At 55.5% G+C, this 27,341-nt stretch overlaps 8 protein-coding genes across 8 annotated transcripts; 5 read left to right on the top strand and 3 right to left on the bottom strand.

Annotated features, from left to right (window-relative positions):
- Positions 1-824: 824 nt before the first annotated feature.
- On the top strand, positions 825-7,113 carry N657DRAFT_658245 (SPO22-domain-containing protein; the record flags this gene model as incomplete). The annotated part of the gene is made up of 14 exons (XM_062794877.1): positions 825-972; positions 1,062-1,084; positions 1,284-1,301; positions 1,387-1,723; positions 1,800-2,539; positions 2,593-2,786; positions 3,726-4,087; positions 4,184-4,357; positions 4,420-4,559; positions 4,610-5,332; positions 5,384-5,511; positions 5,593-5,975; positions 6,640-6,815; positions 6,901-7,113. The coding sequence occupies 14 exons, from the start codon at positions 825-827 to the stop codon at positions 7,111-7,113; spliced, it is 3,759 nt and encodes a 1,252-aa protein (XP_062644665.1).
- Positions 7,114-7,428: 315 nt separating this feature from the next.
- On the bottom strand, positions 7,429-11,663 carry N657DRAFT_579131 (xanthine dehydrogenase; the record flags this gene model as incomplete). The annotated part of the gene is made up of 3 exons (XM_062789361.1): positions 7,429-9,160; positions 9,211-11,412; positions 11,485-11,663. The coding sequence occupies 3 exons, from the start codon at positions 11,661-11,663 to the stop codon at positions 7,429-7,431; spliced, it is 4,113 nt and encodes a 1,370-aa protein (XP_062644664.1).
- A 1,503-nt stretch (positions 11,664-13,166) lies between these two features.
- N657DRAFT_683369 (uncharacterized protein) lies at positions 13,167-14,071 on the bottom strand (the record flags this gene model as incomplete). The annotated part of the gene is made up of 2 exons (XM_062796569.1): positions 13,167-13,366; positions 14,011-14,071. The coding sequence occupies 2 exons, from the start codon at positions 14,069-14,071 to the stop codon at positions 13,167-13,169; spliced, it is 261 nt and encodes an 86-aa protein (XP_062644663.1).
- Positions 14,072-14,513: 442 nt separating this feature from the next.
- N657DRAFT_648690 (succinate-CoA ligase) lies at positions 14,514-16,316 on the top strand. Its single transcript, XM_062793566.1, has 4 exons — positions 14,514-14,685; positions 14,760-14,852; positions 14,932-16,081; positions 16,195-16,316. The coding sequence occupies exons 1-4, from the start codon at positions 14,632-14,634 to the stop codon at positions 16,236-16,238; spliced, it is 1,341 nt and encodes a 446-aa protein (XP_062644662.1). The 5' UTR covers positions 14,514-14,631; the 3' UTR covers positions 16,239-16,316.
- Positions 16,317-17,447: 1,131 nt separating this feature from the next.
- Positions 17,448-17,859, top strand: N657DRAFT_146898 (uncharacterized protein). The gene has a single exon (XM_062785947.1). It carries the CDS (start codon positions 17,543-17,545, stop codon positions 17,819-17,821), a length of 279 nt encoding a protein of 92 aa, XP_062644661.1. The 5' UTR covers positions 17,448-17,542; the 3' UTR covers positions 17,822-17,859.
- A 2,574-nt stretch (positions 17,860-20,433) lies between these two features.
- On the top strand, positions 20,434-22,350 carry N657DRAFT_700964 (uncharacterized protein; the record flags this gene model as incomplete). The annotated part of the gene is made up of 5 exons (XM_062797349.1): positions 20,434-20,617; positions 20,753-20,771; positions 20,899-20,956; positions 21,106-21,530; positions 21,666-22,350. 5 exons carry the CDS (start codon positions 20,434-20,436, stop codon positions 22,159-22,161), a joined length of 1,182 nt encoding a protein of 393 aa, XP_062644660.1. The 3' UTR covers positions 22,162-22,350.
- A 933-nt stretch (positions 22,351-23,283) lies between these two features.
- Positions 23,284-23,954, bottom strand: N657DRAFT_146849 (uncharacterized protein). Its single transcript, XM_062785946.1, has 4 exons — positions 23,711-23,954; positions 23,613-23,650; positions 23,426-23,492; positions 23,284-23,361 (listed from the first exon to the last, which is right to left on the bottom strand). Exons 1-3 carry the CDS (start codon positions 23,850-23,852, stop codon positions 23,448-23,450), a joined length of 225 nt encoding a protein of 74 aa, XP_062644659.1. The 5' UTR covers positions 23,853-23,954; the 3' UTR covers positions 23,284-23,361; positions 23,426-23,447.
- A 369-nt stretch (positions 23,955-24,323) lies between these two features.
- Positions 24,324-27,229, top strand: N657DRAFT_683367 (RabGAP/TBC; the record flags this gene model as incomplete). The annotated part of the gene is made up of 5 exons (XM_062796568.1): positions 24,324-24,470; positions 24,564-24,837; positions 24,896-26,085; positions 26,141-27,082; positions 27,167-27,229. 5 exons carry the CDS (start codon positions 24,324-24,326, stop codon positions 27,227-27,229), a joined length of 2,616 nt encoding a protein of 871 aa, XP_062644658.1.
- Positions 27,230-27,341: the final 112 nt, after the last annotated feature.

Here is a 27,341-nt window from a genome sequence, read left to right as displayed (position 1 = left end):
TGGGAAGCCAACCGGAAACGGAAAGAACTCGCATGATGACAGCCGGGGATTTGGCCAGGGACCATGAACAGGTAAAGAGGGAACGAGGGGTCGCCTCTTGGATTATACAAACCTTGGTTTAGTGATCACAAGAGAATGACTCGAGAGGACTCTTACAGGTTGGCTGAATGAGGAACCTTGAGCATCCCATGTGTCGAGCTGACTCTAGGCATGAGCCCTTGTCTACCTCTGCTGATGGCCCACAAAAATACCCCTCGGTTGATGAATCGGCCCTGCAAGTACTGTAAGTTATCCGCACACCCTGGCGAGCTGGGTCACCCAGGATCCGCTGCGCCGCAGGGCCGGCCCTTGGCCGGCCGAGGTGGAGAGCGATTTCTTTTGAGTCTTGTGCCGACAACTGCCCTCTCTGCTTTTGCTTGCCCACGCTCAGTTAAGGCATGGAATGCGGCCAATTCCTTACCACAATGCTGTCCATAATCATCGTACCGACACAATAGCCACCACAGCCGACGCCACCACCATCACCGCCGTCACGGTAATTCGAGCCGACCGCAGCCGGCCTCAGCCGTCATAAGTTTCGAGCAGCCGAGACCAGCAAGAAAACGCAGGAGGCCGAAGGGCACAGCACAACAGGAGCGTTGCCAGACGGACACGGCGGCGGTGGCAGTACCAAGCCAGCGCAGTAGCAGCAGCCGCTGCGTCGGAAACAGCCATCGAATCGTCGCCAATACCTGCGAGAACCCGTCGGCCCTGCTCAAATGGGCTGCGAACTCGACGCCCGTTGCGTAACCACGAGACCCAATGGGAACGGCGTCCACTAGACAATGACGGCAATCGAAGCCATGGAGAGGACGACTGGTAGCGAGGGTATGGCAGATAGGTCCGTGAGCGAGGCTAAGGCCCGCGATCAGCGTTCGAATGCCGCAGACGATGCCCACAAGACCCCCAAGAAGCGGCGCAAGGTGAACCATGGTGAGTTGGTGGCGCCCCTGATATCGTCTCTCGTCTCCCTGCGTCTCTACCCGTCCATAAGCTAACTCAGCCTGCCTGTTCCTGTACAGCCTGTCTCTACTGCCGTCGATCTGTAAGTCACCGATCCATATACGCCGCTGCCTTCCAAGAGAGTTGTCCTCGTCCTTTGACTATGTGCACGTGGCGCGGCCAGCCTGTCACCGCGGGGAGTGTCCTGCGATTGGACAAAGACATCTGATCGGCCGGCCACGGCGAGAAGATGCACAAGTACAGTCAAGTCGTTTTACTGGCTAACCATGTCCTGTTCCTAGCACATGACTTGCGATCTCGTATGTGCCCTCCCCCACCCTGCATACCGGATTATTGGTCCGGCGCGCGGGCAGACGTTGACCCGGGGCTGTGCTTTGTGAACAGGAGAGGCCATGTACGAGATGCATCAAGCGGAACATCGGGCATCTGTGCCATGATGAACCTCGTGAGCACGAGTCCAGAAAGTCCAAGAGTCTCGCCCCGTCCACTGTGCAGGGGACGGGTTCCCAGCCAGACTCAGGACCCAGCACTGTCGACCAGAATGCCGGCGCCATGAGACACCCATTGTATGACCCGGCCATGGGCAACGGACCGGGACAAGCGGCGAAGGCGGCATTTGATGCCACCGCGCTTGCAAGCCGGAGAAGTAATCCTCTCCAGCTCGTGCAACCCACGCTGGTGTCCGGCATAGCGGCCAACACCCTGAGCAGCATGAGTCAATGTAGGTGGCTGGAACACCCCCTCTGGGGCCCCGTCTCTTTCTGGGTCGCGCAGAAGCTGAAGCTACCATCCTGCAGTTGCCGGTCTCTCGGACGCATGGCTGGCTTCACAAAACCACTACCACGACATGCACAACTTCCATTCAAACTATGTGATTGCGCCGGAGGTGACCAATGAGTTCAACCTCTTGAATGACTTTTTGCAGACCAGCCTGCTCGATGACAGCGCGCTCTTGAGCGATGACCTGAACCAGAATGACTCCGCCTTGGGGCTTCCCAGCAGCAGCAGTAACGCCATGCTACCGCCGAGCGCCGTCCAAAGGAGCTCCATGCTTGCGCCTAACGCTGAACAGCAGGGAAAGGCCATCTCGAGGCCGGCCAGCGTCATACCGGCCGACAAGACTCGCGCATACTACCTCCAGGCGGCGGATCCAACGGGCAACGCCGCGCCAGAAGAGCGCATGCGCCAAGTTCTGCAGGCCAAGTACGAGGCCGGTCTGCTGAAGCCCTTCAACTACGTCAAGGGATACACCCGCCTCCAGAACTACCTCGACACGCACGTTGCCGCATCGTCCAAGCAGAAAATCCTCCGGCAGCTCGACCGATTCAGGCCAAAGTTCCGCGAGAAGATGAAGGACCTGACCGACATGGATCTCGTTCTGGTCGAGATGTGGTTTGAGAGAACGCTCATGGATTACGACCGCGTATTTGCGAGTATGGCCGTCCCCGCATGTTGCTGGAGGCGGACGGGAGAAATTTTCAGGGGGAATAAAGAGATGGCCGAGCTCATCAAGGTGCCGGTCGAAGATCTACGAGGCGTGAGTGCTAGGCCCGATTGCAGATCGCGTACCGCCTGCTGACGTGTCGCCAGGGCAAAATTGCACTGCACGAGATACTAACAGAAGAGTCAAACGTGCGGTACTGGGAGGAGTTTGGGACAATCGCATTCGATCCGGCCCACGACACGCTCCTCACAGCATGCTCGCTCAAGAGCCCTGTTGATGGGGTGGATCATGTCGTCAACTGCTGTTTCTCGTTTCGCATTCGCACAGACGATCACAAGGTGTAGGTTACCAGTTACCCCATCACTCTCCGGTGACCATTGGCCTGGTCAGTTGTTGATTGTCGCAGTCCAAGTCTGATCATTGGGAATTTTCTTCCCCATGACCCCGAGCCCGAACAATAAGAACTCCTATACCCATCGTCAATGTACGACTGTAACAAGGGGCATTCTGATGCACGTTTGCAAATGTTGCTGAGTCTGGTTATATTCGAATGGATCCGGAGGCTCGTCTGTATTTCCTGGGTCGGTTGGTGCGTACGTACCGTGTGTATGTACACGGATTTGGAATCATGGTTGTCAGGAGGACACCCGAGCCCATTGATATACGGGGGACAGCAAGAAAAAGGACGGATTGCATTAAGGACCGAAGAATTTAGAAGAACAGGAGCTTAAAGAGAAGAGGTTGTGATGCCATTGTTGGATCAGGCCAGTTCGGGGTTATTGGGGCCTGCCAATCGCGCCTTCCTGCGACGGACAGAGATTGTCGTGAGGTGCCCAGGCAGAAACTCACATTGGATCCCAGTTTCTTCCTCATCTCTCCCCTTCAAGTCTCTCGCATGGGATTTTCTATGATCTTCTCGTCGAATACTCAACCTTGTTCCGAGTCCAATGCGAGCCCATTGCCACCAAGCCCAACTCTCAACCAACGATCACGATCCAAACACGCGAACCCATCAACCGCTTTTCCAGCTGCCATTGTTAACCCGAGATGCCTTCAACGCGAACTCCTCGACACCCCTCCTCCCAATCATCCGCCAAATATGAGAAGCGAATCGAAGCAGCAGTCGGTACGTCACAGGTCAGCGCAGCCTTGCTTACCAGACAACCTATGCTGCCTACACGTCCTCTACTGCTTTCTCTATTCTCCCTCCCTTCGCTATCCATCCCCCCTTCCCCTCCACTACTCCCCACGCCCTTCTACCTTCCACCCTTATAATCAGGCCCCCCTCACACAACGACCGGACTAAACAGACGTGGCTAATTTACGCGGTACAATCACCTCGGAGTCAAATAACAGAATTCGCCGCCCGCCTGAGAAATCTCCTCTCCCTGTCCCCCACTACCATCACCGATAACACAATACACCTCACAGAAGACGACTCGATCCCCGCCGACATCACCAAGCACGTGGAGCACCTGCACGCCTGCCAGCAGACGTATGTCCCCGGGGTGAGCGGCGACCCGGAGATTGACGGGCTTGCGACGGGGTTGTGGAATGTTTGTACGCGGCTGGGGAGGGAGTGGAAGGCCAGAAAACAGGAGGAGCAGCAAGAGCAGAATCACCGGAGAGGAGGACTAGATGGTGAGGGCCTGGGGCAGGGGATCGTTGGTGGGGGTGGAAGTGGTGGGGCGAATGGGGATGGGGTGGTTGTGAAGAGACAACTCCAGCATCGGGTAGGAGGTGCAGACGGCATGGGGACGGTGAGCTCGGAAAGGCTGGGGAGGGTGTTCCGTTCCGGGAGGGTTCTCGCCTTCCTCTTGTTGGGGATAGCGAGGCCGAGGGAGAATGGGAGGGTTGCGGTCGTGCTGAGATTGATGAGGTTGGGGTTGAAAATTCTCAGGGATTGCGTTGGTAAGTCATAAGTCATGACCGGCTGCGAGCATGGCTGATTGACGGAACAGATGCCGGAGAAGCCAAGTTGGCTGGTATGGTGGGCCAGACGGTGGCTGACTACAAGGAGTGGCTGAAGACTCTCGCCAATGACCTTCCTAAGGAGGAGGCACGGGAATGTCAATGCCTCGAGGTGGAGTATTTCATCATGAGGACAGCAATGGTTGGTTCCTCTTGCTGGAAAATGAAAATGATGCTGATGGTAACATACAGTGTTGGGTGGAGAACAGGCTCGATGTCGCCGAGCACATGTACACCAAAGCCGAGCCCCTCCGCCAGTTTCTTACGCCTGAGTACGCTGAGCGACTGGCCGATGTCCTGTACGAAATCGGCAAGTCACTGTCAACACGAAACGACTTTACGGTTGCAATCAAGTGGTTTGAGAGGGCGAACGACGTCATCAACGGCCAGTGGCTGGAGCAGCTGTCTCGCGAAGGTCTAGAGTTGCGGCTTGCGATCTTACAAGCGCTGGTTTCTGCGCTTCTGGGTACCGGCACTCCTGACGGGCTCAAGAAAGCCAAGAATTACATCGACTTTCTTGAGACAGAAGCAGGCAACAAGTCCGTTGTGTCGCTGCTCAAGCTTGAACTGCTCCAGAAGACGCCAGCTGAAGTCTTTGACAGCGAGGCATACAGCGGTGTCTTGCGGTACATGATACGAAACTTTGCCTCCTCCGACTCTGGATTCAAGCTCATCATGCACCACATCCGGAAACTGCACGACAAAAGTCCGGGTGCAGCGTGCGCTGTACTAGACGACTTCATCGTCGCCCTGGGCCGTGCAGAGAACTACAGTTGGTTGGAGAAAGCGGTTGTGGCTCGTATGTGGATGATCACAAACCAGCGGGACTCGATCGAGACGATAAACGCTGCGCAGACGGTCCTTGGGTATCTTGCGAAGCCACTAAGTGCAGAAGCGGCTGTAGCAGCACAAGTAGTAAGTAGCTCCCGGTTTTCTTCGCCAGTGCCGAACTAATGCTTGGCTCAGTTGCTCTGGAAGAAGCTGGAATTGAACTATGGTCAAGGACAGTATGACCTGGCCGAGAGTTGGTGCCAGCTAGCACTGCACAAAGTCTTCCACAACTGCGGCGCCGGCAATTCCTCGAAGTTGGAGAGGTGGGCAATCTGCCTTGATCGTCCAAACCAAACACTAACAAAGGAAAGGAAGTTACTTATGTGTTCTCTTGCTCAAAACAGCTTGGACGCTGCCGCCTCCGTCATCAGCAAGATGTCACCGCAGAGCTGGAAAGAGCCCATGACGGCCTATCTAGCGTTCAAGGTTGCCATCCGACTTGAAGACCACGAGATGGCCGAGAAATGCCTTGAAACAGTCGGTCAGGCGCCAGATCATGTCGACTATCTCGGCGCCTGTATCGCAGAGTCTCAGAAGGCCGGCGATATCATATGTGCGATCTCAGCCCTAAAGAAACTGCAGGAGAAGTACGAGTACGCGGAGCCGAATACCATACACCTCCCAGCTCTTTTTCGATGTACGATCCGGTTGTTAAACTTGCTAGCGGAACGGCCAGGGGCAGACACGGACAGTATTGCCATTGATCTTTGTGCCGAGTTTGAAGCCGGTCAGTGTCTCTCTCATCAGCTAATTTCCAACATGTGCTGACAGTAGTAGTTGTCCTAGCGCTGGAGCGGCAGAAAGAAGACAGTTTGTCGCGGCGGAAACTCTTTACTGTCGACGAGCTTGACTGGTTCGGCAGGAATGCCTACAACCTCGCCTTGAAGAACACAGCTGCCTGGGAGCTCCGCTGTGTCGTGAGGATGATGACTTCATGCGTCAACATCATCAGCCACTTCCCTCCCGATGTGGGCCCTAGAGGCGAGCTGTCGCTGAAGACTCTCTTCTCTCACTTTGTCATTTCGTCTGCGTTGGTCGCCCTCGCAAGAACGCAAGACAATGTTGAAAAGCAAAGAGAGGACTACGCTGCCATGCGAAAACATGTCGCCGCGTTTGACACCGAACTGCCGGAGTACCTGCCTCAACTCGACGAGCAGTCGAGGGCTGACATGCTCCGCAAGCACGCCACGATTCTCGCCTTTGACTTTGAGGCAGCCATTGCTCTGAAGCAATGGGAAGAACTGGGCGGCATAATCCAAAGGGCGGTGCCTTGCAGGAATATCACCGCGTTCCAGGCGATGGCAGACAGTCTGCTGAGGGCGCAGGCTCCCGGACAAGGCAGATCCCTTCCACATCTATCTCATCTCCTTATAGATGCTAACGGTTTCCAGTCCTGTACTCGACCATGCGGAAAATAGTCAACGAGATCTGGGTGCTTGAGAGCTTTGACGCGGTCAAGTTGGCCAAATACACGCGCTGTCTGTTTCAGGCCACGCTCCCCCTGGACGACAGATTGGCGATAAGGTTGTTGGACGAGGCGTGTAGCAAGGCGAGAGAATTGCGAGAGGTGAGATATCCGCTTCTCACTCACCTCTACTGCTTGCCCCACGAAATCCGTTTATGGAGCTGGCCTTCGTCTGACAGATGCACAGAGCGAGGCCACCTGGCCCGAGGAAGAACTGGAATGGATGGCGACCACGTCCTTCAACCACGCCATTGACTGCTACAGCGCCCATAAGATTGAGCGGGCCAAGGAGTGGGCGACCAAGGCGATCAATCTGGCGCATTATTGCCACAATGGGAGGCTGGAGGATATCTTGCAGAGTAAATACCTGCGATTGAGTTTTGACGGCGGTTCAGCATAAGTGCTCGTCTGAGAGGGAGAGAGCAAGCTTGCGGATGATCCAACAAAGACGAAGAAGCTGGAAGACTGGGCTAGAGCAAGACATAAGGTAGCTTCATTCAATGTACGATGTACTTTCACAGTGATGAGCACTGCCATCGAGACCAATCCAAAAGGCACCTTTGTTTTCGGATGACAACTGTACGGCACGGCCAAACGCACTCAAAGCGCATTCCGAACCAGACATATGAACGACTCCGAAATCGTTTCTCAAAACCACGCATGCCGTGCAAAGCAAAGGAGCTAAATACGCAGATAGGTAAGGCATCCCACCCCCCTAGATCGCGATGAAAAAGCTCTTCTCCCCTTCCTTTGGCTTGACCCTCGCCTTCTCAACAATAGGATCGACACACGCAAGCCGAATCCTCTCGGGCGTAGACGGGCTCTCCAACCTCAGCAGCCCGTCCTCCTCCCCCTTCTCATCGACCCCGACCCTCGCCTCCACCCCGTACTGCTTCCTCGCCGCCTTGAGGGCATCCCGTATCGCAAAGAAGACAGCACTCCCCATGAACAGCGGCGGCTCGCCGACGCCCCTGCTGCGCTGGATTGTGCGCAAATCGTTCCACTCGACGTCCTTGAGCAGGCTCACGTTCCAGATCTGGGGTATGTCACGGAACGAGGGGATCTTGTAGGCGCCTGGGCCGCGGGTAAACAGATTCCCCTGCAGCGGGCCGTTGCGCAGCCACAGCGACTCTTCCATGGTGAACAGGCCCATGCCTTGCACGAAGGCGCCCTGGATCTGGCCGTAGTCGATAGCCGGGTTGATGGACTGGCCGACGTCCATCTTGACGTCGGCTCGCAGGCAGGTCCAGGAGCCGGTCAGCGTGTCGATCTCCACTTCGGCGGCTGTCACGCCCTGGGTAAAGTAGAAGAACATCTTGCCCTTGTTCTCGCCCCACGTGTAGCCGATCTCGGGGGTCTTGTAGAAGCCTTGGGCGGACAGGTTGACGCGGTCGAAGTAGGCTGCGTGGGCGAGCTCTTTGAGGGTTGCACCGGGGCCAAGCTTGGCGCGGTACGGGCCCAGGCGCTCGTTGAGTTGGGCGCAGGCGTTGTAGATGGCGTACCCGTTGAGGTCGGACGAGGCCGAGGCGGCGGTGGCAGAGGCGTTGGCGACGGTGTTGGTGGCCGTTTCGGATATGTAGACGTCCTCCATGGGGACGTTGAGGGCCTGCGCGGCGATCATGGTCATTTTTGTGTGTAAACCCTGGCCCATTTCCGTGCCGCCGTGGGCTACCAGGACGGAGCCGTCGTGGTAGATGTGGACGAGCGCGCCGGCCTGATTGAACCAGAGGGCCGTGAACGAAATGCCAAATTTTGTGGGGATCAGGGCGAGGCCGCGCTTGCGCCACTTGTGTTCGGCATTGAACTTTGTGATGGCCTCACGCCGGTTGGCATAGTCCGCTTCCTCCTGGACCTGTTGGTACATGAGCGGGACGTGCCAGTCGGTGAGGGGTTGGTTGAAGTGTGTGAGCTCCCCCGGCTTATACATGTTGATCTCGCGGAACTTCTCGACGGATATGCCCAGGCGGTCAGCCACCTCGGACATGTACGTCTCAGCAATGAACATGCCCTGGGGACCGCCAAACCCGCGGAAGGCCGTGTTGGACATAGTGTTGGTCTTGCAGATGCGGCCGCGCACGTGGATGTTGGGGATCAAGTAGCAGCCATCAGAATGTGTCATGGACCGCTCGCACACCGCGGCACTGAGATCCCAAGACCATCCAGCGTTGTTGAAGACGTCGAGATCAAGCGCCTGAATCTTTCCGTCCTTGTTGACGCCCACCTTCCATTTCCCCAAAAAGGGGTGCCGCTGGCCGGAAGTGACCATGTCCTCCTCGCGGGTGAGCATGCAGCGGACTGGCCGGCGCGTCTTCTTTGCTGCCAGAGCAAGGATGGTGCTAAGAGGAACTGACCGAGACTCTTTGCCGCCGAAACCGCCGCCCATGCGTTTGACCTTGACAACAATCTTGTTTGACTGGACATTGCAGACCTGCGCAGCATATGCTTGTCTACAAAGAGTCAGCTGGCAACTCGAAGCACCCACGGGAAGGTCACTGACGCTTCATTCGGATTTTGTGTGCTAGACCAGATCTCCATCTCCCCATCCTCGGGTTTCGGAATGACAACCGAAGCATTCGTCTCGAGGTAAAAATGCTCCTGGCCGCCCATCCTCGCGGTCCCCGTAAATACGTAATCGCTGTTCTTGAATGCCTCCTCTGGGTCACCCTTCTTGATCTCCCGGAAGAATTCAAAGAAGCTCTCCTTCTCGATGGCTTCCTCGATCGTGAAGATGGCGGGTAGCTCTTCGTACTCGACTTTGACCGCGCGAGCACCCTCAGCCGCCCGCGCCGCCGATGTCGCGAGCACGAGACCGATGACCTGACCGGTCGTGTGCACTTCATCCTCAGCGAAAAAGGTCTCTTGGAAATGCGGCGCACCCCAGCGGTTCGCCCGGGCGCTCGGCATGTCGTTCTTGTCCACGTAGTCCACCACGCCCGGAATTTCGAGCGCGGCCGAGTAGTCGACCGACTTGAGCTTTGCATGAGCCTTGGTCGAGAGGACGAGGCAGCCATACAGCTCATTCTTCAGAGGCGGAATATCGTCGGTGTATTGCGCCTCGCCCGTCACCTGCTTCAGGGCCGCCACGTGCGGGTTAGATTTCCCGACCGTTTCCTGCATGTACGCAGCGGCCGCCGCCTTGTCCTCCTTCCCAGTGGAGATCTCCCTCTCAATTTCATGGACCGCCTCTTCATCGGCCTTCCCGCCGACTGTCCGCATAACCTCGTGGTAGAAGCGATAGAAGAATCCCAAGGCCAACGACTTTCTGTAGGAGGCCATGCCGCCGGGCACGCTAAACTGCAGGTCGAAGTCCTGGCCCAGTGCGTTCATAGCTCCTTCAAGCGTTTCCAGCTCGGCAAACTTCTTCCCGATGAGGTATGCATTCGCGTGCTTAGCTGCTACTGTCGTCGGGGCCATGCCGCCGTAGACGAGGTTCACCTCTTCGACGACACCGTCATCGCTCAGCCGCAACTTCAAGGCTGCCGTGACGATAGCAATGTCGTCGTCTTTCCGCTTCGCCTGCTTGTAGGCCCGAAAGAACTCGTTCTTCTCCTGGGTCAGAGGAATGCGGATTGAGGCGAGGACTGCCTCGGCTGGCAATGCTGTCCGGCGGTATCCCGTGAAGAAGTCTGCCATCGGTATTTCGAACTCCTTGCACAGCGTCTTCGCCACCAAGACGGCGTCTGCGGCCATGAACACCGGGTTTAGATCCGAGATGGGGGAGGCTGTGACGAGGTTGCCGGCAGGGGTGCCGACGTTCCTGATCTGCCTGCCAGCGAAGTATTTGAGCTGCTTGTGAATGGCGCCGAAGATCTGGCCGCGCGCTTCCCCGTAGTGCTTCAACGCCTCCTGGCAGACACCTTCGAGATCGGTAAGCGTAATATTGCCGCCAATTTCCAGATGGTCCTCTTTCAGCGAGTACTGCCTCAATTCGGCAATATCCCCCACGTACACCGAGACGGGGTACTGCAGCGCCTTGAACTTAATCTCGATCTGCGTCTCAGTGCTGCCTCCGATTATCTTGGCAGTGGGAAACTCGGTCTTGATCTCAAGCAGCTGCTCCAGCGTGACAGGGCGGAACCACTTCTTGCGCTTGTTGCCGAACGCCAGCGGCCTAAAGTCGTGCTTTTTCAGCGCTGGCGGGAAGATGAGCTCGGTATCGGGCTTGTACTCGATGAATCCCGGCGGCGTGAATCGCTTGATCGGCTGGTCGTCGGGCCCATCCGGCTTCCCATCCTTACCACAACCGCCACTCCCATTCTCCATGCAACACCCGCTCCCCCCATTTACCCTAGCATTCCCACACCCATCCGCCCCGTTCGTTACCTTGCGGACACTAAACGTCTGCGCGGCATCCAGAATCGGGCGGTACCCGGTGCAGCGGCACAGGTTCCCATCGAAAGCCTCTTCAATGTCATGCTCGGTCGGGGCCTGGTTGTTCCGGAGCAGAGCATACAGGCTCATGACGATGCCCGGAGTGCAGAAGCCGCACTGGGAGCCGTTGCCCTTTGCGACGCGCTCCTGTGCAGGATGGGGCCGCTCGACGTTGCCGATGCCCTCGACAGTGATGACGTGCTTGCCGTCGACCGAGGCGAGGGGCGCGAGGCAGGCATTGACGCTGGCGTGGTATATCTGCTTCGTGGTCGGGTTGTACTGTGAGATGACGACGGTACAGGCGCCGCAGCCGCCTTCACCGCAGCCACTGGGGTGGTGAAGAGTGTCAGTGGCATTGGGGGGAATATGATTGGAAGGCTAAGAGAGGTTATGGGCGTACAGCTTGGTGCCTGTCAGGCCGATACCGCGGAGGTACTCCAGGAGTGTAACCTCAGGGTCGATCTCATCGAGCACGACACGGGTGCCGTTCAGGTAGAATCGAAGGGTGTCGTCGAAGGCGGTAGTTAGTGTCCCGGCCGGCGCCCTGATGGGCATTGGCGGAACGGCCGAGGGAGTCATTGCGAGCCGTGTTTCTAGTGTCGTGGAACCAAGTCGACCAGGGTGTTGATGGTACTAGTAGATACACTCCGTCGTTCTCAGTGCAGCATCCTATTCAATGATGATAGCTAAGGGAGCAGTCCGCTTGAGACTCTTGATGGAAGTCGTTGAGACGGGAGATTTGATAAAGGGAGCGAAAACAACTGGTCCGTGTCCACGTTGTGCAGGTTCCATTATACAGCCCCGTCCAGCGAGGTACTTGGGGGACTGCGATATGGGACGAGGTGAAGGTGCGATGAATTTAAGTGGCAAGCGCCCAACGAAGAGGACGCCACTTCGTTGTGCTGGGTGTCGGTCATGACTGATGACCGGGATCCCCGCATGCGGTCTCCCTCAATCTGCCACCTGCCATGGCAAGCTTTCTTTGGGATAGGGCACTTGTCAGCGGGAGACTCGACTACCCACTGCGAGACAATTTGTCAAAGAACGGAGTGATACGCACGACACATTTGCATGTCTGCAGCGAATGAGGTTTGCCAATCTCCTCGTTTCGAGTTCAGGTCTGCTTGCTAACCCGGGCTTATCGGCATTGCGGGGTAGACGGCTAGCTTATCTGCCCACAGGCACGCTGATTTGGTGTCGGCCGGCTCCGGGATTCGCGAGCTGCCGTCGGAACAAGCAGGGTCATCGGGCTTCTCCATACCCTAAACCTGATGTCATCTCCAAAGTGCAATAAGTCAAGTGATAGTCACACAATGAAGAAATGTACTGTGTAGGGGGTGCCTCCAGTCTACCTTACATAATTAGTAATGGCTCCAAAGGGAAGCATTTCTCCTTTTCGGACTGTAGTTGTACAATACCTCTTCTTGAGTAAAGACGAGCTTGTGCCTAGTGGGAGAGATTCCCTGGTGAAACAAGTCATGACACCGAACATTTCAACGTTGCATCCCTACCAACGGATCGGTATTGTTTATGGCACTTAGAATTAGTTCAAGTACATCGTTGAAGTTACTTCTTACGTGACTTACAGATTCCAGTCGTTCTACCGAGGTCAGGCTAAGAGTGTAATTTTGAACGACCAATCATTAAGCTTCATTCCATTTGAGCTGATGAATGTTGCTTTCGACATTGGAGTAGTTGGTACCTACGCTATTGATTTCATCTGTCCATGGGGCTTGCCAACTCCCCCCGTGTGCCTCACTCCTTCTCTTGAGCCCTTCGTATGCGGCCGCCGCCCAGTTACGAACTCGACTGACAGGTGCTCGCGATTAGTCTCCAGAAGCTCCTACTCGCAGCCCCCGGGGAACCAAATAGCCAACCTAGCCTCGAACCCCTTGCCGTCCTCGTGATCCTTGAACTGATGCAGGACTTTGCCATAAATTGTTCGATCGCGAATACAGCCTTTCCCAGTCAAGATGGAGGTGGAGCTCTCGTCGCACCGGTGACAAAGTCGTTGCACTTGTGTTCCCGGTCGAAGGTGATCTCCGTTCGGGAGACGCGATGGCCCAGGATTTCTATGACGCTCTAGCCGCGTGCAAAGGTACTGGCCACGTGGTAATGCTCTGGGTGCGCAGCCTGCATTTTGGCCTCGTCGCGGCCGGCGGCGGCCAACCAGGTCAGGAAGTCCTTGGAGGAGAGGCCGCGGATGTTAAGACGCGTTTCAGCAGCGCGAGATTGGCCGTTGGACTTGGCGACGACCCTCCTCCAGTACTGGTCATTCTCTTCTAAATTTGGTTAGAAGAGTTTGACGCCTTCGGGCCCGACGCGGCGCAGGCGCTGCTTCAAAAGAACCCAGCTGCGCCGAGCGAACTTCAGCTCAAAGTCATCAATGGTTCCAGGTGCTTCCGGACCCGACACGAGTTGACATTGGGAGAAAGCGGTGGACATGGCTGTCAGCTATCAAAAAAGACACGTGTGGTGTGGATGTGGAAGCAGAAGCCGTGGGTCGCGGAGCCGATTGATAAACGGGATTGGGATTAACTGGAGAAATCACAAATCGAGCTTGATCAATGTCTGCGTTGAACTGAATGTGGCACGAGTGTGGGTACCTAGCTCGGCTGGCATTGAATAGGTATTACAACTCATGGCAACAGCCGCATCACGTTCCAAATCGCTCCTTTAGACCAAGCTGCCGCGAATCGATCTCCAACACAGGGAGGCGCTCAGCTCTATAAAGGACGCCGGGCATTGTGCTGATGCCGGTCTAATGTCATTGAATGTACGGGACTGTTCTCCGGATCATCATGGATGATTCTCTGGGCTGATGGACCGCCGACTCGACGACATGCGAGATATCTTGCCCCGCTTAGTACGCGATATTCAATACGCTCTGTATGTTCTCGTCGCGTTCATGTTCCATGTCCGCTACCGGATGCGTATGCCGGCGGTGTACTCGGTTCTGAAAGGTTCTTCTCTTGAAGCCATGACATGGCGAGCAGCTAGGTACCTACTTTTCCGCGAGCGTCCACATAGGTCACAATGTTTAGCTGGCTTGTGGCCAAATCCACTGATCCAATGCAGGAAACGACAGAGAGGGCTTGGTGGACTCGGACACTTAACAAGCATCGATGGCGCCGTAGACAACGTGACAATAGTAGCCTACAGGTAGGTAAGCAAACCGGTGGTCAGTGAAGCTTCCGGGTTTCGATGTCATGCAGGCGTTGGGAAAGTTCCTCGAGCATCAATGCCGCAGTGTCAAACTCTCCTCAATACACCCGAGCAGAAGTCCCGAATGATCGGAACGGCAGCAAGCACGGGGGATAAATTCCTCAGAGTCAAGCTTCTATTGGTTCGGATGTACCCGTGACCCACTCTGAGCTCGAAACCGCCAACTGCGGACATGAAGCAGCAGTTCAACCAAGCGTCATTTCTAAAAGTGACCTAGGTAGGGGCTGCTTCAACCAACACCAGTGTACCGGCGACATCATCGACCAACCTCCCCTCTCTTTGCGGCGCACTAGCTTGAAAAATCGGAGTTAAGACACGCACAATGTTCAGACTCGGACGCAGCCGCGCATTGGCGTCGGCCCTTGCCGCGCCCAAGGTTCGGGCTTGTTTTTATCCTTCTCGTTGCGAGAGCTCGTGAGCTGAAGCTGACAACCGACGCCAAACACCCAGGTTTCTCCCTCCACCAGACTCACTTGCATCGCCCAACAACAAAGGAGAGCCCTGAGCATCCACGAGTACCGTTCGGCCGACCTTCTCCGCCAGGTGAGAGAATCTCGCGCTCGAGTATGCTCGTTATCGAACGAAGAATGTCAGCTGACGCGGACCGACCGGCAACGAACAGTATGGCATTGACCTTCCCAAGGGCGCCGTCGCACACACGGCCGCCGAGGCCGAGGAGGTCGCGAAGCAGATTGGCACCGACGACATGGTCATCAAGGCGCAGGTCCTCGCCGGCGGGCGCGGCAAGGGCTCCTTCGACAACGGCCTCAAGGGTGGCGTGCGCGTCATCTACTCGCCCACCGAGGCCAAGATGTTCGCCGAGCAGATGATCGGCCACAAGCTCATCACCAAGCAGACGGGCGCGGGCGGTCGTCTGTGCAACGCCGTGTACATTTGCGAGCGCAAGTTCGCCCGCCGCGAGTTCTACCTGGCCGTGCTCATGGACCGCGCCTCGCAGGGCCCCGTCATCGTCTCGTCGTCGCAGGGCGGCATGGACATTGAGGGTGTCGCCAAGGAGAACCCCGATGCCATCACCACCACCTACATCGACATCAACGTCGGCGTGACCGATGAGATTGCCCGCGGCATCGTCACCAAGCTCGGCTTCAGCGAGCAGTGCATCGAGGACGCCATCGAGACCATCAAGAAGCTGTACCAGATCTTCCTCGAGAAGGACGCCACTCAGATCGAGATCAACCCGCTGTCCGAGACGTCAGACCACAAGGTCATGTGCATGGACGCCAAGTTCGGCTTCGACGAGAACGCCGAGTTCCGCCAGAAGGAGGTCTTCAGCTGGCGCGACACGACGCAGGAGGACCCGGAGGAGGTGCGCGCCGCCCAGGCCGGGCTCAACTTCATTAAGCTGGACGGCGACATTGGCTGCCTGGTCAACGGCGCGGGGTTGGCCATGGCAACCATGGACATTATCAAGCTCAACGGCGGGCAGCCGGCCAACTTCCTCGACGTGGGCGGCGGCGCCACCCCGGCCGCCATCAAGGAGGCCTTTGAGCTCATCACGAGCGACCCCAAGGTGACGGCCATCTTTGTCAACATCTTTGGCGGCATCGTCCGTTGCGACGCCATCGCCCACGGCCTCATCAACACGGTCAAGAGCCTTGACCTCAAGATCCCCATCATCGCCCGCCTCCAAGGCACCAACATGGAGCAGGCCCACCAACTCATCAACGACTCGGGCATGAAGATCTTTTCGATTGACGACCTGCAGAGCGCCGCCGAGAAGGCGGTCCAGCTGTCCAAGGTGGTCAAGATGGGTGCGTGGTCTTTTTGCTCTCCGGATGGATGACTTTTTGTCTTCTTCCATACGCCCTCTTTTTCGTTGTGGAGACCGCAGTACGCTGACTTTTTGGTGTGCGTTGACCTATAGCTCGTGACATTGACGTCGGCGTGGAGTTCACTCTGGGTATCTAGGCATGGCAAGCCAGGGCATAGCATATCAGACTGGTCTCACTGGGAGAGACATTGCCATAGTTGCGGTCGAGAGTTTCCTTTGTTGATGGCACTGCCGCTGCTTGGTCGTGCTTTTTGTGTACTGTACATCCCACCTGATCCTGTGCATGTTGAAGCTAATCTCTCACTGTCTGTCTGTCGGAGTGGATGTCTGTGAGAGGATGGGGAGAAGCGGGTTCAATGCTATAGATTTCAACGTTTTACATCGGCAATGGCACTCTCACTTCCCTTGTTGTTATTCAAGTTCACCCTGTGTTTGTGCATCTCACCACGTTTGGTTTTTCACACAGAAAGGGGAGGTGTTGCGGCTTGGAAATTCTTCAGTTCTCGCCACAAGTGGATGGGTGAGTCTGTGATCTTTGTTTTACGGGATTCAAAACTGCCAAACGATGCTGATGGACCAGGCAGCCCAACACCCATCCTCCTGCCTCTTATCTACTTTATTTGCTCTTGGTAATCTGTCGCTGACCGCCAAGCAGGTCTAGAACAAGTAGCTGTTGGTGGTTGGGTGGGGGGGATGATGCCCAGACTTTGGGTTCGGGGAGGTTTGGGGCCCGTTCGGTCCCCTTCATCCGGAGTGCATTGAGCTGACTTGGCTGAATCGGGCTGGGAGATCTGGGTTTGGAACCAGGAACCATCTACTCATAATCTGGGAAGGTGATTCCGTTTTCCTGGTTGATGGACGGTGGTTCAGTCCTGCATCGGCAACGTTAAGATATTTTACCTACCTTATGGCAACTTTCACAATGTTTGGAAGGAGTTATGTTTGGGTTGTGAGGTTGGAGGTAGTGAGTGCTCACATGAGGGGGAGCCAAGCTCTTGCTGCATGAGGCGCCAGCTATCGTGCAGAAAAGGGAAGTTTGGCTTGTCGTCCGCATGGGCTGATAGGGTGGGTGCTTGCTGTGCCCAGACGGGGAGGTACTGGGATAGTTATCGGTTGACTGGAGAATATGAGAAAGGCGCCTTGGCGCTTAGCTGGCTTGCTTTGACTGGGGCTTTATCTCTTCTCTCGTTCGCCCAAGGCTTTGAGCCATTTCAGTTCTCTGGTCGTTCTCCTTCCCCATGGTGTTTCTGATATTAGTGGTGACAGAGTCGTCCAGAAAAGCCATCGGTTGCGTGGCGTCAAGGTGACTTACACACCGACTCAACTCACCAACATCAACCCTTATCCCAAGTGTCACAGCCAATACAGAGGAGTTTGCGGGTCAGATTCAACCGTAAAGCGTCACTCGAATCTTATCACGGCGTTGGCACAGGCAATCACCATGGCCAGCTCCTCAATGTGCCCTTGCTCCTCCTGCTTCGCCTCGAATACCCAGCATGTCCAGGCCTGGCAACCGCAGCAACAACAGCAGCAGCAGCAGCAACAACAGCAGCAACACCAACACCAACACCAACAAAATCAATCACTGAGGGAAAACAAGAGTTATGGTTCTAAAACCACGTCGAACAAGCTGCGGCGAACTCGCAGCATCGAGAGCACAACCTCCACTCTGGTTGGGTTGACATCGGATGCGCAGCCCATGGCGCTCTCTGAGCAGTGAGGGCAAGCGAGGAAGGGTTGTCGGAGCAGATAGAAAGAAAACAGAGAAGGGGGTCACTAGAAGGTTATGAGAATGACTAGGCCATCGAGGGGCACAGGATCAATGGTGTTGGCAAAGGGGAATAGGTTAGGGGTTTGAAGAGGTTCTTTTTTTCATGTCTCATGATGAGGCCTTGTGTGGCATTCAGACAGTGTAATCGCAGGGATAAGGGAGGGTTCAAGGAGTCCAGGATACCAGTGTCTCTTTCTGTTACTCCTAGCATTATCCGCATAAGAAGTGTGCAGCAAGGTATGATGGTTGCGACTTGGGACATGCCTGAAGTCACAGACTGGCAGTTCATCATTCACATACACTCAATAGACTACAGGAATCAATCCCTTGGTCATAACATAGCAGGTCGTCTCATCCCCCTCCTGTTTATGAGCACTAGTGGGCACTTCGAGTTGTAATGAACTCTGCATATTCCCTCTGTTTACCACAGTCAAGAAGCCAAATTGTAATTCTTCCCATATCTCGCTACACAAACGCACTCTATACACCTGGTCGCTTGAGATATGATTCCGGGCATGCCATCTGGGCTATCAACATTGGCAGTCTCTTATGGTATTCGCTCCACTAGCACTAGTCCAACCTGAGTTTATTATCGTACTATTAGGGTGGACTCTAGTCCTCATATGGCCGTCAGATGCTTCATTAACAGAAGTATATTATCTCAGGGTGACCATTCTAAGGCTCTATTCATCACCATCATTCCACTATTGTTGCTGGGACGAGCATCATATCCAGCTCAGTGTACCATGACACAAAGTCTGTTACCCTAAAAGCCTGGCGTAATGGAGGACGTCCCCATGAATTGAGACGGCCGTCAAAGGGCGGTTCTTGGATGGGCGCCCCATGCATTAACCCGCCGATACGGGCATATTGTGTTTTCAACGGTTTTTATATATGAGTTCCTCAGACTGGAATCACTGGACCCGTCACTCTCGTACCACCAGATTTGAAAATCAATACTTTGACAATCTTTCTTGAACTGACCATTCCTTGGTGCACCTTTCCCCACAAAACAGCAAAGCGGACTGATTCACTTCCATCTTGACTTTATGAAATGCCTCAAGGCTGCTTCGCCATATATTTGACTTCCTAACGACCGCCGAAACTCGAGTCTGCTCTCACCGTCCAGCTGGCCCATGGATAACCCTTCCAATTTGACTGATCACACTCCTTAAGAATGACTAGCTTCGTCGACTCAGCTATCATACCTACATAACACCTAGCCAACTCACTCCCTCAAGTCGGCATAACTTTTTTCCATCTCTCTTCCAGCCTTCAACCCCTCAGCTTCTCAGCCGGCATTCTCCATACTAGAGAGTTCTCCAAAAGACTGAAGCTTCTGGCTTTCAACTCTTGCGGCCTTCAGCTCTTCCTGTCCTCAACCCTTCCCCATCCATACGCTGACTGCTTTTCAGGACACATACCTTTCCAAAACACCAAACACTGCCAACTGGCGGACTGACAGTGCTCGCTGCTCTTCTCGACAACTTTTCTTGCTCCTACCAAGCACAGCCTTCCTTACTCACGTGGGTCGCTTACCTTCTTCACGTTGCAAGCCGGATGAAGTCTGGTTTGTCTCTGACTACACTGTATTAGCAGCAAGTCAGTCGGCCTCCTCCATGTTGATTTTGAGGTAACATGGAGACCTCCAAACTTTCCCTCGCTTGAGACTCTTTTCTTTCTTTAGCTGGCGCTAACTTCTTGATCCTCCCCAAGTGGCATCGGCTCCATCTTTGCGATGGGAGCTTGACGGAGATGGGCTCTTCCTGACAGCCTCAATATCGCTGAAACCACCATCGCCTTCACCCAACCGACTCGAGCGGAGCAGTATTCAATTTTTCCCCATCTACACGCATTGGCACACAAAAGAAGACACATAGAAGGCTCTAAAGCGGATGCCCCCCGTGTACAAAAAACTTCATACGGGCTCGCCGGCTCAGAAGATACCCAAACCGATCCGCTGACGTCCACTACAGCTCGCACTACTCCGACAGCCTTTACCACTGACAAAACTTGGGAGCAGCCTGTTGTTCGGGAGCCTTCCTTCCATCCCATCGGAAACACAACTAACACCATATCTTCCTCTTCAACCGCTTCCTCGACGATACCAGAGCTCGACGGAGGCAAACCTGCTCTGGAAGAGCATCTACAACGGTTGGCAAGCGTAACCTTCCAGTTTCCTTTCTGACAAGAGCTTGGAAAACATCCGGTTCGCCCCGAACGCATTCCTCAAACCATCAGGAACCACAACCAGCTCTATTTTTCTCCAACTGTTTCATCAGGCTAGTTGGAAGAGCCTGAAACATTCTCTGTTCTCAGAGATTTTTCTCACATTTCACGCTAAAGCAACCTTATCTCCTTACTCTTTCTGTTCCCTTCATTTCTCGCTCAACCAACTTCTTTCCCCAGCAACCAACCACACACTAGAGGGTTGCAGCAAATTGAAGAGGCTGCTAAGGTCCTATGAGTTGACAAGCTCCTTATCTCTTTCCTCTTCTTATGATTATTGCTTGAGGCCGGGTCCTCTCCTGTCTTTTGGGACTGGTTGAGTATGTCGAGGAATGTTCTCCTCACTCTCCTTCCGGTCACAGAAACTGGACCTGGGCCAGCCTCAGAAACAACCAAGCCGGCCTCAAAGGACATACACGAGGATGTCTTTTAGACCTCTTTCCTTGGCGGGGTTCTTCCCGCCGAAGCCGGAACCTGGGACTCAGCAGGGTTCCCATCCTTCCATGATTGAGCAAGGTACGTGTTGTGCTTTGGTTGTGCGGCCACCTTGACTCAAAGAGGAACCCCCATAAAGTGAGTTTTCGGTAATTGACAACACAGTTCTACCTCTCTCCTTGAATCTCACTAAAGGTGGCCAACAACTGTTCACAGTTAACAGTCCGGAGTTACAGTGAGGGTAGTACTGTCGGTTGATATGCCATATACCCCTGACCTCTAATCCCTTTATTTTTGCCCCTGAACTGACGATGGCCCCATGCTAACAGCTAAGCAGAAGCACCCCTTAAGCCTAAGACTAGTGCATGTGATGGGACGGTTTCCCACGGATTCGAAGAAGTTGCCACTTCCTCTATCACTGTAAGCTTTCGTCTGATCACATCTTAGAACGGCCACCCATGTCCTCTTGCATGTGGTCTTCGTCCAGTCTTGGTTCTTCGTGGCATACCTTGGCTCCCATCCTATGCATTTTTATCGCATGAGTTTAGCACACTGACTCCATCACACAGCATGGGACGATTAGGTCAGCGTCGTCCGTCGCAGAGACACATGTTTCCCTCGCGAGGACACGGGCTGAGCGATCATCCGATACGTGGAACGACACCGAGACATTCGAAGTCGGAGAAGGCGATGAAGAATACTGGGAGGACGATGGCGAGGAGAGCGACGAGGACGATGAGCTGGACTCGACGGATTCGTCTAATACAGCCAAGCACGTCTGGCGGAGCGACGTGGAGAGAATGCGGGTTGCCTTCAGGCGGGCCCGGGCCAGCGCTCGAAAGGTCGACCTCCACCGGGCCCCCTTCTTTCCCCAGACGCTTGACGGCTACGTCGGCCTCAAGGCCGACGGCATCGAGGAGAAGGCGGCTCGGCTGCTGGCAAAGGTGGAGGCCAAGGAGAAGATGCTGCGCGCGCTGGAGAAGGATGAGCGCAAGTCCTAATCAAGCTCAACTACCCGGCACCCGATAGTGGCTCGACAAGCACGCCATCGTCAGCAAGCACCTTCACGCCAAGCGACTAAGACTCGCGCAAGCTCGCCCCCAACGTCTGGAACAAGCTCCAGCTAAAGCCCGCCTCGTGCTCCCCCATCGACCCCCCCGACGCTGGCTACCCTCCCCCTGACCTACGCCGACGGCCACTCGGCAATCCTCGCCCACCCCAATAACCCCTTCACCCCCTCCCGCCGCCCGCCAACCTGCGACTGGCCGACGACAGCCGAGCTCACCAGCGAAGGCGACTCGCGCATCAGGCGCTGCGACCCCGTTTCGGCTTCCTCCTACTACTACTTCCTCTCCTTCTCCTCGAACGATACCACCACCATCACCAACAACAACGAACCCATTTTTGACGACGACAAGTACACTCCCGACGCTGACGCCGACGCCGACATGGCTCCACCGGAAGCAGGACACGGAGCAGGAGCGTGGGGTAGACTAGGCCGCTACCTCCCAGTCCCGCGCCTCCGGGGCGTGATTGACCCACGCCTCGGGCTGGCGCCGCAGGAAGTAGACGCGCTTGTGCGGGGGCATGGCGCGGCGGGTATGGTTGAAGAAATGAGTCTTTGATCGCGCCTGAGCAAGGCGCATGGGAGTGGGAGATGACCGGGTAGTCCGTCTTTTGGTGTGGGAGTTAGGAAGGCCAACTTTGTTGGTTTGGTTTTGCTGGTTGGATGCCCGCCGCGGGGCGGTTATCGCTCATGACCATTACGGTTCAGAGGCAGGCAGAGGAGGTTGACAAGTTGCCTGGCCATGATCAAGACCTCAAACGTCTGATTCCTCTTATTACGAGTTATTCGACATTTCCAGATTCTGCGAAATAACTAGTTCAATGGTCACCTCACTTGAATCAGGTTGCTGAATCCAAACACAAAATGAAAATGTGCGGCTTGCAGACAAGCCATGCTCAGTCCGGAGACCATGATGTTCGCCATGGGAGAGGTCTGGTATGTGCTCTCCGTACCTTGTCCACTTGTTTGCTGACGGCGCTCGACAACCGAAGATAGCTGACTCTGGTCTTCACGAAGCAGCGCACTATGAAACGGTGGCTGTTCGCTTAAGAATCTGGCTGAACAATTTGCATCCTTGCAAATCCGTGCGGCTGTCCGTATTGCCTCTTGGAGTTGATGAGACAGATTGGCCAAGGACTTGAGGCCTTGGGTCCAAGCCACTAATTCCCGAGGTCGTTTGATACGTTATGTGTGGTAGCCAGGGTGACGACGACATTCGAGTTGCGCAAATGCCCGCTGGGCCACAGACCAGTTCAAACCCTCTCGCCGCAGTAACAACAGAGGCTTCTCCATTCTGCCCACAAAGGCCCAGCGCTGGACAAAGTGTGAATGCAACGTTAGGCAGCGCCCGTCTTGCTGCGAGCCGCAGACGGTGATGGGAGCCGTCCAGGTGGGACGAACATCGGTGGAAATCGGCAGATGATTGTCAATCTCGCCTGTCAAGCCTCGTGCTTCTTCAACGGCTGGTCCCTGCGTCCCGGCCCGGGCCTGGCGGGTTTTGGCTTGAGCTTCGAGGTGCGACGGAGAGGTCAAACCGCAAGTCTGGCCTGGGCCAACACGTCAGATTGTGCATGGAATTGATGACTGAGGGAGGGATTGGACGATGAATCCCATTATGGCGGCCAGACATGCAGTACAACTTTAGAAGCAAATCCGAACTTTAACATAGCTCCTGCGGCGATTGGCTCCGGGAAGCCAAGGCAGCCGCCGCGGCTTGGCCTGCAGCCAGCCCATGCACCGTTTCGTTTCAGATTCACGCCTGTGGCTTCCTGTCAAAAACGAGGCTGCTCCAGGTTACAGGAATGACAAAGCGTAATAAATACCGGTGACCACAAGGGCGCCCGCTCAGTCGCCCGCTGGGAACGGACGATGACAAAGGACGCATTTATGCTAAAATGGAGGACTGATCAGAAGGGCAACAAAAGAGTGATCCCGGCGGGATCAAACGGAACATGACATGGCAGTTCCCGTATAAGAATAGCGGGAATCTTGCAATAAAGGACAACTGACTTGAACGGATGGGTGGATCGGGAGCAAGTCCAATAAAGCTACCGTACGCCATTGTAAGATACCGCACTTAGTTATGGTACCTCAATTGGGGTACTCACAGTCCGCATACGTTATCATCAAGCCAGCCGCCGAACAATTGAGCCAGACCGGCGGGAGGATTAAAGAAGAAATAGCTTTGATAAAGGTCCTTTGCTGGAAACTAGGCGGAGCTGCGCCGTGGTTACATATCCTGAAAAGCATCGCTCCTGTCTCCGTATCCGTAATTGCATGTCCCTGTTGTTGCACGGAACGGGAACCCTTGCACAGGACTCGTTGTTGAGGAGCTGACCTCCACTTTTAACCATTTCCATATGCTGTCCCCCTGGTTCCTAACAGAATCTCGAACAACTGAAAGGGGAGAGTTTTGAACGACACACTGAACATTTTAGAGCTCATGCTCCCATAAATGTTTCCAACTACCGTGACCGACTCAGTGTTTACCGTTACATCCTACAGACTGCGAGACGCGGACCACATCCCTGGATTGATCAACCAAAGGAGTTGCATCGCGCGTCGAACGAAGGCCTCTCGGCTGTCATCCCTGAAATTCCATGGGCACACGACTCCGCGCCTGACCATCCTAACCTACACTTGCCTCGCACCTCATAGATTAGGCATCTCACTACTGGCGACAGCTCAGGTGTGAAAGAGTCTTCGATTCTTCCAGCCATCATGCCCACCAGCGACGAGACGGTCCAGCAGGAGTTCGATGAGCGGCAGCATGCTACGGAGACGGGGGGGACACAAAACACACCCGATGTGGAAGAGCAGAATACAGAAGAACGGGAGACACCTGGCAATGGCTCCGACAAGGACACGGTATGCCCTATAGGCCTGGCAGATGCGCCCCTTCAACAGCAGAACCACTTCCGGCTGCCTACACGATGCTGATTGTGCAACGTCACTTTGCAGGACACCTTCGAGGACGCTGTTGACACAGGGTCTTTGCGGTCACTTACTAAACGCCAACGCCCTATCAAACCTCCGTCACTCGAGGAGCGGACCAACTCTGACTACGACGACGATGCTTCGCCGTCTCCTGCAGCGGACACCAAGCCCGATTCCCAAGAGGTCCCCCCAGAGGAGAAGTCACTGCGCCCGCTCTCCCAAGCATCCGCCGGCTCCCTCGACGAAGTGAAACTCGATGACGAGGCGGTAACCACAACAACGACCGCTCCTCCGAAAGGTAAGCTGCGCCCATGTAGCCATGCATGACTTGTATCAGTGCGCTGACTCGCCCCCAGAGAAGAGCCCCCCGCCTGAGAGGACCAAGACCATGTCCTTCAGCAGTCTAACGAATGCACTGCCTCCGATGCCATGGTCACCTCCCGCCACCGAGTCCCAGTCAAAGAGCCCGCCTGCCGTGGCAGCAACAGCGACAGCAACAGCGCCGCCCCCACCCGCCCCAGCACCAGTATCCACAGGCAGGAAATTCAACAGCCCATTCTCATGGCTGTCCCGGAGTTCCTCTAAAGAACCTCCAGCTGTGCAGCATGCCCCTTCGACGAGGAGAAACACTGCAAGCTCTGTTGCGACCCTGACGAGCAATTCGGAAATGATGTTGAGCAAGCTGGAGGAGGATAAGAACGGGGAAGGAAGGGACACCGGGTCACGCAATAGCTTGAAAGACCGCTTCAAGGCGCTCCGCATGATTGGAGAGGCGGTCCCTCCACCTGAAGATAAGACTGGCCCAGGGGCGAGCGATGCTGGGGAGAGCAGTCTGGCGGCGCACCCTCCCGTGTCACCGCTGCCGCAAAGTCCAAACAAGAACCTCGCCCCAGGAACTGCCTCGGGCGTCACGGCCGGCCCTTCATCCATCGCTGATGCCCCAGTGGACTGGGATCTCTGGCAAGCCGTCGTAAACGAAGGGCCAGCCGCAGTTGCTCGATCTAGCCCAGAGGATTTGAACAAGGCCATTGCCACTGGCATCCCGAATGCTATCCGCGGCGTCATTTGGCAGGTCCTGGCCCAAAGCAAAAACGAGGAGCTCGAGGCTGTCTACCGGGAGCTCGTGGTACGAGGCACCGATAAAGAGAACAAGGATAAGGATAGGCAGAGCAGCGGGACGACAATAAGCGCGACCATCAATGGCAGTGCCAAAGGATCGGCATCCTCTGCCTCGTCGGTCCATTCCGAGAATTCTCAAAGCGGCGTGCCATCACCGACTGAGAAGGACTCGGAGTCCACAAAGAAGGCACAGGCTGCCTCTGCCGCCCAGCGGCAGAAGAAGGAGAAGGAAGACTTGGCCATGCTGCAGAAGCTCGAGAAGACGATTAAGAGAGACCTCGGCGCCAGGACAAGCTATTCCAAGTTTGCCGCTGCTCAGGGTCTCCAAGAGGGCTTGTTCGGTGTCTGCAAGGCGTACGCCTTGTTCGACGAGGGTGTTGGCTATGCTCAAGGCATGAACTTCCTTGTGATGCCACTCCTATTCAACGTGAGCTAAAACTCTCAGCCATGGTTGGGGAAGACGTTTGCTGACATTGCCCCAGATGCCAGAAGAGGAAGCTTTTTGCTTGCTCGTGAGGTTGATGAACCAGTACCGCCTCCGGGATCTCTTCATTCAAGACATGCCCGGTCTCCATCTGCATCTGTACCAATTTGAACGCCTCCTTGAAGATTTCGAGCCGGCGCTCTACTGCCACCTCCGGCGGCGCGGTATCTCGCCTCACCTGTATGCCACACAATGGTTCCTCACCCTCTTCGCCTACCGCTTCCCCCTCCAACTTGTCCTCCGCATCTACGATCTGATTCTCTCCGAAGGCCTCTCAGCCATCCTCAAGTTCGGCATCGTCCTCATGCAAAAGAACGCCGCCGCCCTCCTCGCCATCACGGACATGTCCCAGCTCACCGCCTTCCTCAAAGACCGCCTGTTTGACGTCTACATTGACTCGTCGCCGTCGTCGAACTCCATCCTCGAGAACGGCTTCTTCGGCAGCTCCTCGAGCAGCATCGACAAGGAAGTCTACCGCGCCGACCAGCTCGTGCGCGACGCGTGCGAGGTCAAGATCACGCCCGAGATGCTCAAGGCGTACCAGGTTGAGTGGGAGGAGAAGACGCGCACCGAACAGGAGCGCGAGGCCGAGCTTGAGGCGCTGCGCGCGAGCAACGCCAGCTACGCGGTGCGCATGCGCAAACTTGAGGAGCGCCTGCAGGAGGTGGACGCCGAGCAGGCGTCGCTGGCCACGGAGCTGGTGCACACAAAAGTTGAAAATGACGAGCTGCGCGACGAGAATGAGGGCCTCCGAATTCAGGTGCAGGAGCTGCGCATTGTCATCGAGAAGCAGCCCGCCGAGATCGAGGCCGTCTGGCAGCTCGAGCGCGACGACCTCATGAAGCGCAACGAGAAGGTGCACGAGGAGAACCAGCGGCTCGAAAAGGAACTGTCGGAGCTTGAGGAGGAGCTGGTGCAGACTAAGATGCAGTATGCCGAGGTGAGTTTGCTCTAGAACGACAATTGTTACAAGTGGTTTTTTGTCTCCATAAGTCAATTGACTGACTGACGATCAAATAAACAGATCAACTCGCAACACGAGGCCCTGACTAGGAAATGGACCGATCTCAAGAGACAGTTCCAATGAGCTAGCTGTTCCATGTAGCAGCTCCTCGCTATTACCACAAGCAAACCTCACACCGACACAATGGCATCCCATTGCCTCGCGCCGATTTCAACCAGGTCAGGTCGAGCTTACC

Source organism: Parathielavia appendiculata, assembly GCF_033297405.1.
Source record: "Parathielavia appendiculata strain CBS 731.68 unplaced genomic scaffold N657scaffold_14, whole genome shotgun sequence".
Taxonomy (NCBI): domain Eukaryota; kingdom Fungi; phylum Ascomycota; class Sordariomycetes; order Sordariales; family Chaetomiaceae; genus Parathielavia; species Parathielavia appendiculata.
This window is presented reverse-complemented; position numbering and strand designations above follow the sequence as displayed.

Coding starts and splice junctions, on each gene's coding strand:
- N657DRAFT_648690 (XM_062793566.1), top strand. CDS start 14,632: ATGTTCAGACTCGGACGCAGCCGCGCATTGGCGTCGGCCCTTGCCGCG. Junction 14,686..14,759: donor CGGCCCTTGCCGCGCCCAAG/GTTCGGGCTTGT, acceptor CCAAACACCCAG/GTTTCTCCCTCCACCAGACT. Junction 14,853..14,931: donor CGGCCGACCTTCTCCGCCAG/GTGAGAGAATCT, acceptor GGCAACGAACAG/TATGGCATTGACCTTCCCAA.
- N657DRAFT_146898 (XM_062785947.1), top strand. CDS start 17,543: ATGGCCAGCTCCTCAATGTGCCCTTGCTCCTCCTGCTTCGCCTCGAAT.
- N657DRAFT_146849 (XM_062785946.1), bottom strand. CDS start 23,852: ATGCTTTTCAGGATATGTAACCACGGCGCAGCTCCGCCTAGTTTCCAG. Junction 23,651..23,710: donor GATGATAACGTATGCGGACT/GTGAGTACCCCA, acceptor GGCGTACGGTAG/CTTTATTGGACTTGCTCCCG. Junction 23,493..23,612: donor CGATCCACCCATCCGTTCAA/GTCAGTTGTCCT, acceptor CCTCCATTTTAG/CATAAATGCGTCCTTTGTCA.